This window comes from Macrobrachium nipponense, chromosome 24, assembly GCF_015104395.2.
Source record: "Macrobrachium nipponense isolate FS-2020 chromosome 24, ASM1510439v2, whole genome shotgun sequence".
In the NCBI taxonomy this organism is placed as follows: domain Eukaryota; kingdom Metazoa; phylum Arthropoda; class Malacostraca; order Decapoda; family Palaemonidae; genus Macrobrachium; species Macrobrachium nipponense.
Window position 1 is genome coordinate 53,505,392 of NC_061091.1, and position 12,998 is coordinate 53,518,389.

At 35.4% G+C, this 12,998-nt stretch overlaps 1 protein-coding gene across 2 annotated transcripts; it reads right to left on the reverse strand.

Annotated features, from left to right (window-relative positions):
- Positions 1–408: 408 nt before the first annotated feature.
- LOC135205636 (U-scoloptoxin(01)-Cw1a-like) lies at positions 409–12,502 on the reverse strand. 2 transcript variants are annotated; one of them, XM_064236447.1, is made up of 4 exons: positions 12,407–12,502; positions 6,522–6,545; positions 4,731–4,942; positions 409–4,166 (listed from the first exon to the last, which is right to left on the reverse strand). In XM_064236447.1, exons 2-4 carry the CDS (start codon positions 6,538–6,540, stop codon positions 4,005–4,007), a joined length of 393 nt encoding a protein of 130 aa, XP_064092517.1. In that variant the 5' UTR covers positions 6,541–6,545; positions 12,407–12,502; the 3' UTR covers positions 409–4,004. The 2 variants fall into 2 exon arrangements, with proteins under 2 accessions (XP_064092517.1, XP_064092516.1); XM_064236446.1 differs by having other exon boundaries at positions 12,363–12,451.
- Positions 12,503–12,998: the final 496 nt, after the last annotated feature.

Here is a 12,998-nt window from a genome sequence, read left to right on the forward strand (position 1 = left end):
AGGTTTTCCTCCTGTTACACATTTCATATACCTTCTTCCTGTCAATTTCCGTTTCAGTGCTGAAGGGTCTTAGTTGCCCCAGTGCTTGGCATATATGCAAAAAAAACGGGGGTGGCGGGGGGGGGGGGCGGGGGCGGGTTTCTTAACAAAACATCAGCAAATAAAAACGGTTTTACACGAGACAGTTTAAATTGTTCTTGTGCAATGCATAGATATAGAGAGGCCCTCTATATCTTTGGTGCAATGCAAGAAATGGGTCAGGGAACTGAGGCTTGCGATGTCACTGTCTGTATGAATAAAATGCTAACGGGCAGCCTGTCATCACTATTGTGGGTTGATTTTCCAATGCAGACAATTAAAGCGCATATCATTCATTACCATATAGGAATATCTGAATAAAAGTCTGTGCGTCAAATATGATTTATTTTGGCTTTACAGAATAACATAATATCGAAACAACAAGGTAACAAGTGTAAGAAACATTTTGCTGGGTTATATAATGGACTAGATGACACTATCAGTATGCATTTAGTAACTGAACATTCTGTCGGAATTTCCACGGATTGGTTCCATTAGAAGATCCTAGAGAGAGAAGAATTTTCTAGTAGGTGGAGAGAGCAGACTGCAAAAGATAAGAAGGGAAAAAGAAATTTGGGAAGTTGCAGGCATGTTAACTGATTTTTTAAGAACGACTGAACTTTTCAGTGGGATGCGACAATATTTCAGCGAGATGAGGCCGGGACTGAATTACAGTATAATCCGTGAATAGTGGTCCAGCTCAGTGTTTTCCAGTTCAGTGAATTGCAGGAGCAAACTCTTAATTTCAGTAGGTCTGAAATGTATCTTGAGAGAAGAATGACTGAATTTCAGTGGAGATATAAAAATCTCGGGCACTGCATAGAGTACATTTGGAGATTATATGTAATTGCTCCTTCAAACAATGGTCGATTTTCTTAGGCTACTAATTATTAAATTCCAGAAGGTTGTGCAAGTGAAGACTGGATTTCAGTGTCCAAAGAGCAAAAATTCGAGCCGAATTGGTTACATACAAAATAACTGAATTCCAGACGGTTTCAAATTACTGGAAATTTTCTAGTTGGATGCACAAACATTTACAAAATTCCAGGAGGTTACAAGAAGAGTGGCGTCATTCCAATAGGTCAGACATTCAGACTGTCTGAATTCCTTGAGGTTGGAGGAGTAACGATTTAGTTCCAAAAGGGCTGTAAGGATTGTGAGTGAATTCCCTTGGACTGAAAGGACGACGAGTAAATAACCATTTTTAAGCAGTTTTAGAAAGTAACTGCTTTATCGTGGCTATAGTGAAAGTAATGGTTGATCCTTGCTTGGTTGTAGTAGTAGTGATGAATGAAGAATTTCCGGTGGTGACTGAAATGTTTAGCATTGGTGGAACAGTGGTTAAGTCATATTTTGTCAACAGCAGAGAGATTGACTTAGTAATGACTGAGTAATGCTGTAAAGAATTTCAAAGGTTTCCACAATAATGATAAACATTTCGAGGTCTGCAAACCGAATGACTGGATTTTTAAAGTGTTTTGTAAAAATTTGCGGAAGGAATAATTGAGATGGTTGGTTGCAAAAAAATCAATAGCTGAATTTTTAACAACGTCATTGCGTCGTTTTTCGGCACTTAACCAAATCCAACAAATAAGCGAAAAGGAGGCAGAGAGAAAAAAAAGGCGATTGTCCTGAACTGGTTTTCGAATTGCATTTTAGTGTTTTTCAGTTTGAAAAATCTATTGTCAGTAATTTGATCAATCTCATCCACGTAACTGTAATTTCCAGTCTTTTCTGATCATAGCTTGACATAATACCCTTCTCACCGGGAGTCAATATAAATTCAATCCGCGATCATTCCATGTACCGAGATGAGTTACAAAAATGATTCATTACATAAACTGGAATTCTCGCAATTTTCTAAGTGTCCTTACAATTTTGTCCTGATATCCGCTCTGAGCTTCTCTTTATTTGGTAAAAAAAAATCATTAAGGACTTATTACTCAAGACGAGGAAGATTATACGATTCTGGAAGCACAAAACTAGACCTGATGTTCGAGACTCTGGATACATAACCTGAAATACTCTAAATCACTGGAGATATACTGTAATATAGAGAAAAATTAATTTACAAAATCAGTTGTCTTCCAGCTGGCTGGAAATTGAGTAAATGGAAAATTAAGGAAATTCTGGAAAAATAGACAAAATCACCTGACTTCCAGTCCACAGGAAATATGAATAAATACAGTTAATAAATATGGATGATGAACGCTACGACTGACCTATTATTATCGGAAAGAGGTCATCACGCTCTGCGTACATTTAGCTGGATTGTGGTGCAAAGAGTATTTATTTAAATATGGAGAGAGTAATTCGGGTGACGTAAGAACATTGAAAGAGGTTATAACACAAAAGTGACAATGGAGCTGGAGAAACTGTTCAAAAGTAGAGACACTTTAGGCACTGCATTTAATCGCAGAAGGTGTGACTGCAAGTGTAAAAAATAATGTAACAACGTAGACAAGGAAAGGAAATTTACAATGTAAAACTATGTGAAACTCTGGAGAAATATTAGAAGTACATTGCTGTAGCGCTTGTGAACAAAAAAAATTAGCCTAAGCTACGTATTCTTATTTACAGTGGTTTGGTTACATTACAATGGTGTGATCTATAGTGTAGGCTTAATAACATCCTGTTTGATATGCAGTGCTATGTTGAGAGGTGTACTACCTCCATGAGGCCTTCATTGTAAAGGTTTCATCATCTTCATTGTAAAGGTTTCATCATCAACTACTGTCATTATATAACCTGACTTCAAGCAAAAGCAATGATATTTTGGCATAATTATTATCTATGCTTGACCAACGCAGCCTCCAGAGCACTAATTCATTGTTTCGTTGTTCCTCTGGGCTTTATGGAATTTGTCTGAACGTAATGAAGATTTTCTTCTGAACTTTACAATTTCGTTTCCGGAATTAAACGAAGGTTAATTTACATCGCTATTGCTGATATTTCATCATACATTTGATGTTTCTTGATTCGGCTGTTAAGATTAAAATCTCTTTTAAGGTGCATTTGTATTAGACGAAAAATAAGCAAATGGAGATGCAATTTTTTTTTCTGAAAGCCTAAATTCTTATTTATTGAGTGTAAAGGTGAATAATTAACTTTTTAAAGTGACTATGTAGTTTTATGGCCTGTTAAAGTCTGGATTTGATTATTTTATTTTAGTTTCTTGTTTAATGCAACGCACTGAGATTGTATTTGTGTGACTGATGTATCTATTTCAAATTAGCTGGTCCATCTAATCCAAAGAGGACTAAATATTTTATTCAATATTTTGGAATCGTAAATACGATGTCGTGTCTTCACATTAGTTGGCAGAGTGGGAAGATCTATCCTACGTAAGTATACATTACAAAGAATTCAAATGGATGGGTCTTTTCACAGTTCATAAATAGAAGCGTATTTTCGCCCATTACTCTTAACATTATTGTAGATGATGAAATATATCAGTTTACATATAAAATGGAGAGACTTATTTTAGCTAACATTCGTTGTGTTATATTCAGTTTTTCGCATCGGTTACAGGTCAGGTTAAGTTGACTGTTAAGCCATAGAGCCAGAGAGACCTGTTACGTTACATAACCCGTTTGCTATTTTTAAGGTTAGGTTATGAACGTTGTTGAAAAAGAGTAAAGTACTGCCAACACATTTATGACGTATGTGGTTAAATTAGGTTATAGAACTTAGGCTTGGTTAATATACCAACATACCTGGCCACAAAACAATAAATGCAACAAAAGCGTAAAGAGGAAAAAAATTAGTGCTTTGAGCGAAAGACTATGATAGGAAAGTGAGGAATAAGGAAAAACTTGAACTCTAACATAACGAAGGTTTACCCGACTGCTTTGCACTCACTAGTCAACATTTTGTTTCATTCGCTTCACTTTTAACTTTAAACCTAAGAGGGGACGAAGGCGGCGTTAAACGGCTTCCTCGATCCCAAGGACAGGAGACTCAGTCCCATCAACCTCCTCCTCCCCCCCAACCTCCGCCTGAGTCTTTCCGAAGTTGCTGTTCAGGGAGTAGAGTGACTCCGACAAGTCGCAGTCCACGTTCACGGGATGATCGCAAACGAAGTATTCCTGAAATTGGGTGGAAATTAGAAAACTGGACAAAATACATAACCTTGGGTAACGTTTGATCATAGCCCTAGTTAGCCAGCCTTGTGAGTGCCTAATGTGTGTGTGTTACAGGGTGTCCATAAAGTCCCAGCACCATTACAAGTATTTATTGATTGTAATGGTACTGGGACTTTATGGATGCCCTGTATATATGTATACATAATGTATATTATATATATACATGTATACAGTGTGTATATGAAAGTTCATGTATTGCGTATAATGTATACATGTGCTTATATAAGATTAAACGGTAGCTATATTCACATAATACCCCTGTACTGTCTTCCCATTCACAATTGTCACTTGCTTTCAGAAGTAGTCATAGCACAGACAAACTTTCTGAACTAATTATAAGAACTAAAATTTATTCCCTTATCTCTCCACCTTACAGAACTGACCAAGAAAAAACCAAGAAGATATCTGGCAGCCAGAACGCAATGGCATGGAGGAGAGAGGTGCCAGCAATTGGCACTCGGAAGAAATGGCGGTAAATGATCATTTGCCGTCTACTCATCATCTCACCTGATTGAACTGCGTTTGGTTCGGGCACAGGAAATCCCACTGGGCATTGTTGAGGCAGATGTGGAAGACTTGGCAGTTGGCTTCCACGTCGGCGTAGTACCCGTAGGGTCGATCCACGCACGAAAACAGCGTTCTAGGAACTGCGTCCAGGAATGGCAGCACCTGCTGTTGACCTAAGGTCACCGCTAATCCAACCGTCAGAATCACGCTAGCTGCAATCACCCAGGTAAGGGTATTAAACCACGTGATTTAGTTGCATGGTTGTGGGTTGTAGATGGCGAATGTAATCTTATTTACTTTAATTTAAATGTTATTAATACTCGGCTAATGAGATTTTCTCTTTGAATTTAAAATTATACACACACACACACACACACACACACACACACACATATATATATATATATATATATATATATATATATATATATATATATATATATATAGTGTGTGTGTGTGTGTTTAGAGACTTATGCTTGCAGCAGACCCGGGGGGCATGGTGCAAGCGGCAAAGATATCCTATGTCCTTAAAATTGAGGTAGTGACAATGCAAAGTTTGGGGAAATTTTTGCCCTGTTCCAGACCCATATTCATGCAAAACTTATAATACGTAGCAGTCGTCAGAGCGGGAAATTAAAACATTTTTTGAGTAGTGGTCCTATCGAAAAGATAGTTGAATTTAAAGATAGGACTGGGAAGTCATGGCTAACGACTGAGAGAGAGAGAGAGAGAGAGAGAGAGAGAGAGAGAGAGAGAGAGAGAGAGAGAGAGAGAAAGTAAATGGTCAAGTGACTGAAAATCTATAGCTCATATCTTGGTGAAAAGATAATTGACAAAATATCATCAAAGCAAAAAAGCTAACTTTTGGTTATATGTTGACGCTTGCTCAGGAAAACATTTCAAACTAAACTCTTTAGTTGGTGGACGGTTCATTTGCGTACTATATTAATCCCGTGTACTTTATAAAATTTATAATATTTACATATTTTGTAGTTTTATTACTTAGAAAATTTCTAAAGACTGTCAACGATCCACTCACCACAAACGCGAGAATTCTTACGTAATGAGATCATTTCCTCTAAGTACTTCAGAGCACTTGTAACAGTCATGTCACTCATTCAAGTGACGCAACGGAAGCGTAGACGTCAGTAGTAACGCTCAATTTACCACCTGCGGCAATGAATGCTTAGTATGTGTATTTACTGTTGACGTTTGCGGTCACTAATGAGGTACAGACATTTCTGTAATCCACGATTGTATCTCGTAAACATTTAGGGGATGAGAGGGAGACAGACAGACAGACAGTCAAACATACCGACTTAACCTGTAAACTACGATAGTTATGTATTGGCGAGGAGTCTTCCCAATTGTTGAATGAAAAGGAGAAAAAGAGGCCTTTAAGCTAAGGCTGACTAATCAGAGAAAGAGAGAGAGGTAACGGTGTTTTCACAAGATGCTAGTAGGATTTCATGATATTCCATGCACGAGATTATGATGAAGTTTGAAAAGAAGCTATACCAGTTCCGTCATTCACGCTTAACGCTTAGGGGGAAATTAAACTGGTATGCGCGTCATAATTTCACTGTCACATACCTCTCTCCCCGTGCAAGAACATCTGTCACACAGTACCGTCATTTCGTGGAAAAGTGTCTTAATCCGCGCAAGGTTGGCAACGCCACCCGTCTGTTTACGTCTCGTCACTTTCTACTCTCTGGGATGAGTACCGGGGGGCGGGGATGGAGGTGTCGCTTCCTCTTACGGTAGAAGGCGGAATTCCTCCAGGCCACTTACCTAAGTAGACAGACCGCATGTTGCCTGGAATAGAATATGAAATGTACTGAATGTGTACACATAAGCATTTGCTTAAAAGTATATGAATGCAAAATATATTTCAAATATGTACAGGCTTTCATTCGCCAGCTAAACTATATATATATATATATATATATATATATATATATATATATATATATATATATATAATATTACATATATATATATACACACACACAGATATATATATATGTGTGTGTGTGTGTGTGTATGTAATATATATATTATATATATAGTATATTATATATATTATATATATGTGTATATATACATACATACATACATACATACATGCATACACAAACACGGAAATAATACATGTTTATCTTATTTAATTATTCCCTTTTTTAATGAACGGAACCATTGTATGCCATTATGCATCATATTTTATATGATAATGACTCGTATGAGTAGAGTAGTATACGATGAAACATTAAAAGAAAGACCCAGTATGAGCCATGCGAACCAATTATCAGTCTGAAGGAATATAACGAGCCACCTTGGTTTGTAGGAGTAATCGAAAGTTATGTTCTCTTTCAGAGGAAACGAAAACTGGTAACGCTAATTTGATCTCCCTTCGAGCTGAGGTTTCCTGGTTAGCGGACGGGTTACTCACAAATGGTCATTCATTATTATCATTATTTTTATTATTAGTATTATTTTGTTAAAAAGGATACTGCATCTGGCGAATTAATCCTAAACTGAGTTTCTTCAATTTTCATGATGTCTCGTTTTCCTTCTACGTTGATGTTGCTCATTAACTGGCCAATGTTCAAACGTCGGCAAAGATGGATATATTAAGAGCGCTTAATCAGATTTTCTGCTCTATATCATCTTTACTCTCCATGCGATATGGGACACTTGCTGGAGACTCAATATAAGATTAATTCGGACAATGCTGCCATCCTTTATAATAAGACGTGCTTAAGAGAGGGTCTACTTCCTTCTTCTTCTTCTTATTATTATTATTATTATTATTATTATTATTATTATTATTATTATTATTATTATTATTCTGCCGCTACTAAAGAACTCATTCGAGACATTGATAAACTACAATACAAACTAAACGGCATACAGACGGCCATACTGTTCAATGAAGTTTATTATTATTATTAGTATTAATTATTATTGGCTGATAACTTTGGAAAATCCAGTGGACATTTTTAAATAACGAATTCGAAGGAGCTAAGATTGTGCTCAGTGTTAATCTTCAGATGATCATCTTATAATCATACAGATACTTAGCTTCTAAATCCTAGCTCGCATATCGACATGACAAAAGTTCACGCCAAGTTCAAAATCATGGCCACAAGAATGATTTTATTTCTTCATTTTTTTCTCATTCTAAATTTTCTTTATGTAGGAAACAAAATTTAAATTTATAAATCCGTTGGGGGGGGGGGGGGCAGGAGGGGGAGGGCTGTTGCCTTTGGGGTCGGGTAGTGACGTCAGTGCACCTCACTCAGTGCATTGTTGGCAGGAAGATTTTCGAGAAACCGTCTTTCCTTTGTGTCAAGATGAAATAACAGGCCCAAATTCCATAAAGTTTTCAGGTTATGTCCTTTTTTTTCTAACATCTGCAAAATTATTACTGAAATGATTGGCTAGATTATGCAGGCGTTGTTATGATCGTTATTTGTATTTCATATACATTCTCTCTCTCTCTCTCTCTCTCTACTTTCTAGTGGGATATCTCTTTCATCTCTCTGGGTTTCTCAGCTGTACTGTTACGCTGAAACCACGAAGAATCACAAATATCGTAGCAGTTGCTTGCTGTACAGTATGTTGCTAAGCTTTAGTCATCATTGTTAGTTCATAATTCATATATATATATATATATATATATATATATATATATATATATATGTATATATGTATATATATATATAAACAAAGTTAAACCGCACAGGATATATATATATATATATATATATATATATATAATATATATATATGAACAAAGTTACAGCCACACAGGATAAATGAAACGATTGAGACCATGTCTTGTGTCGTGGTAATAAGACGAAAGTACTTGGCATCTCAATTGTTTCGATTTTCCTTCGTGGCTGTAACTGTATGTATAATAATCACTTTTTTACATTCTCTCTCTCTCTCTCTCTCTCTCTCTCGTCTCTCTCTCTTCTCTCTCTATATATATATATATATATATATATATATATAATATATATAGTATATAACCCATATATATATATATATATATATATATATAGTATATTGTATAATATATATTAAGCTATATATATATATGTAGATATCTATAATATAATATATATATAGTATATATATTATATTACATATATATATATATATTATATATATTATATATTTAGAAATATTTCATAAATATATATATTAGTTATATATGTATATATATATATATTACAATATTATATATGTATATATAGATATATATATGTATATATATTATATAGATATATAAGTATAAATATATAATATTATATATATATATATTTATAAATATATTTATAAAATATATATATTAGTATATATATATATAGTATATTTATAATTATATAATTGTATATATATATAATATATATATATATATATGTATTATATATAATATATATGCATATATATATATATATATATATATATAATATAATAATATATATGTATATATATTAATTATATTATGCATATATATATATATAATGATTGTTTCACCCGTTATACCATACGATATAACAGACGCATATACACGACTGCTATGACGATTATTTCCGGAAAAGTAGTTGCGCAAGAAACCGTACAGAAGTAACCGACGAGCGCGCTTTTGGCCAGACGTGTTTTATCTGGATATTGGTAACTACCGTCTATAATTAGGCGGGAAAATGAGCGTTGCTGCAAGCAAGGAACAAAACGAGGAAAAATTTCCCTGTAAGCTTCTTTCCCACAGCTATGACGCTAAACGTTTATTGTGCAGTAACTCTTCAATTTACGCCTGACCACAAATTACCTTTGGAAGATAATCTCTCGGTCCACGCTCTGTAGTTACCAAATAAGGTACTATATCAGTGTGCAGCATTCTGCTCATATATAATGTGTTTTATATAACCATTTCACATTACTTCGGGAATGTAACCGAAGAGGAATTATAAACGATAAATGGATTGGTATCGAAGTTTCTCGAACACTCGACACGTACCTTCCAACGATTCTAGTCGACGGTCAAACTATTTGGTAATCAAGACAGTTAGTTAAAAGTTATTGCCGAATCTGCCGTACTCGTTTACCTATCGGGAGCAGGTAAATTTTACTTAGCGTCGGTATTAAACTCCACCATGATAGCTAATTGGTACGTTTGGAACACGTAGCTCTTTTGATTATTTTTTTTTATCACATCACCATGATTTATATACAGTCATTAAGTTACAGATGTTTAAATATCTAGTGCACGCTGCTCGTCACGGTACCCTACCAACGACTCCAAATTGTATAGAAATCACGGCGATGATATAACAAATTCATTTGATTGTACGTTGAGAATGATCTATGCCAAACATTCCTAACACCTCTACATTACATTCATCAGCTCTATAATAACATTTTTAGTTTTTGTAGGCCTCAAAAATCACCAGTTTTGTGTTAATGATTAAAAGGCTTCTCAAGTACACGTAGACAACCGGACACACACTGCGCCATTTGATCATACGCTGTTTTCACTAATACGAGGTGGCTCAAGAAGAAAAAGGATGGCAGTTTCTGTGTCAGAGAATGCCCAGTTTTTATAATAATTACGCAAATGCAAAGGGAACGGAAATTATATTCCATGACAAAATAGCGTTCTCAATAAATGTATAAGTTTTTAGGATTTTTTTTATGCAAAGGAAAGAAGACAAACAGACTCACGAATTTACAATTAATAAAAAAAAAAAAGGACAGTACCAATGGTGTCGTAAACGGTGCTACTTTGGTTTGTTAGCTACAAGTCACCTAAACTTGGCGGGAGCTTCTCGGGACGCCGTGTTTAGTACCAGCCCCTCGGGGATCATTTTATAAACACCCATTTCAATATTGTATCGTATGGTAAACAAATATATTAATAAACGCTATCTTCGTGCGGATGTCTCCTCTACATTTACCATACAGTGTTTAGTACTAGCACCTCTTGAGTAGGGGCGCATAAATAACAAGCAGAACCTTGTAAACTGTGCTCTCACGTCTATGATATAAACTATGCAGAAAGGAAGGAGAGATAACGCCTGGACGCATGTGAAAATCAAAATAGTAGTGAAATGTGAATGCAGCGAGCGACGTTGTTCCGACTAATGTTTATATAACTGGGTCTAAAGTCTATTGGTTTAATTTTGAATAACTTACACCTTACAGCTAGTTCATCAATTTGAATAATCCTGTTGATATTCTTGACATAAACGAAAGGATTATTATTATTATTATTATTATTATTATTATTATTATTATTATTATTATTATTATATTAAAAACGGCCATGCTCTCCTGAACCAAACATGGCGTCTAGCGAAACTTGGTAGTCTTGCGTATAACTAACTGACCTCTCAAAACCTCCTGTAATCCCAAATAAATTGGAAAAATCGGGCACAATTCACCCTGTTCACTCCATCATTAGTTTTGAAGTCTATTTCACTCTCGGTAGGTCAAAGAGCTACAAGGAAAAAGTTCAACGTATGATGATTCCATAATTTACGTTGCTTCTATTAGTACCAATCTGTAAGTTCTGCTGACGCTGTATTTGTTCATTGCGTCTTCTTTACCCATAAATAGAAGATGCTTAGGATGGAAGGTTCATGTCCCTCGATAACTGGGAGGCTAATATCTGGTACATGAAACCCACATGTAATACAGAACACAATCATGAGCACACAAATCGACAATGAATTCAACTCAATAAGCCCTCCTCTCTTCTCTTCTCTCTCTAATCACTCTCTCTCTCTCTCTCTCTCTCTCTCTCTCTCTCTCTCTCTCTCTCTCTCTCTGAGGCACAACCACCTGGGAGACAAAAGTGTCAGCTATAATTATTCTCATCATATACCTATTGCCTGTCCTATGAAGGCCGTATATAAAGTATTAATTACTATTCTCTCTCGTCACTTCCGCTTTTTATGTCAACAATGGATGACTCAGATTTCATCGTAATTAACAGGATAAACAACAGGACATTCCCTCCTTCGCCACAGGTTATATATATATATATAGATATATATATATATATATATATATATATATATATATATAATATATAAAGGGAGGCTCTGCTACCAAAGTTTCTCATTTGAAAATAAATAAACTTAATTAAAACACTGGGGAAGGTGATTTGACTTCGTGGGAGAACTTCAGTTTGTTGTCGTGTCCCTGATTCTTTAGGAAGGTGGATTTTTCGGAATAACTTATTGTATCTCTTTGTATGGCGTCAAAACTTTTCCCTGTTCTGATTTTTGTGTTTATAACAATTTCGGCAAAAACATCCAAGGGGTTGAGGTACTGCCGAAAAAGGTTAATAATAATAATGGAAATGGTACTAACATTCTTCATTATTATTATTATTATTATTATTATTATTATTATTATTATTATTATTATTATTATTATTATTATCATCATCATCATCTTCCACGTACTGTAAATAAAACTGCGTAATAAGAATCATATCGAACGCGACGTTTATCCCCATTCATCCCTTTAAAAAAATAAAAATAAAAAAACAGTGACACTACAATCTTGGAAAATATCCAGCACATTCACTGTCTCCTTCACTGTCTTTATTTCTCTTACCTCTGGGAAAGGGAAGGACGAAACTGACACAAACACACACTCACTACAGGAAGAATCTGTGGAAGAAGTTCGAATGGATAGGGATTTCCTTAAACACTCTTTCTTATAGGCTTTCCGACAACGACGTCATCGCGGTCTCCTCCAATCGCAGGTTCCTATAGGCTCTCCAGCCATGACGTCATTCGGGTCTTATCCAATGGGATGGGTTTAAATACTTTTCTCATCCAATCAGAAGGTTCGTTTGCTGACTCGGATTGTGGGTCTTGGATGGATGACGTCCTGGCACATGATTGGCAGTTGACGCATTCTTTGACATACCGCCCTAAAGGAATTAGGTTGTTTATGACACAGTGTGGTGTTAAGAAATGCTGGTCCGTAGTAATTAGACGCTTTGTTTATTCAGTAAACTCCCAAAAATTTATTGATATGTTAACATTTAAAGACGCCGTTTACAGTCCGGTGTAGAAACGCCAAAACCACATGGCATCCAGATACGTTGTATCATATAAGAAAAAAAAGAGTAAAATATCGATATGACAGTAATTGTCTCTTTAACTGGAAATTTGTAACACTTATTCTCTTCTTTGATGCAGACAGACTGACAGACAGACAGAGAAAAGAATACGTTATGTGTGG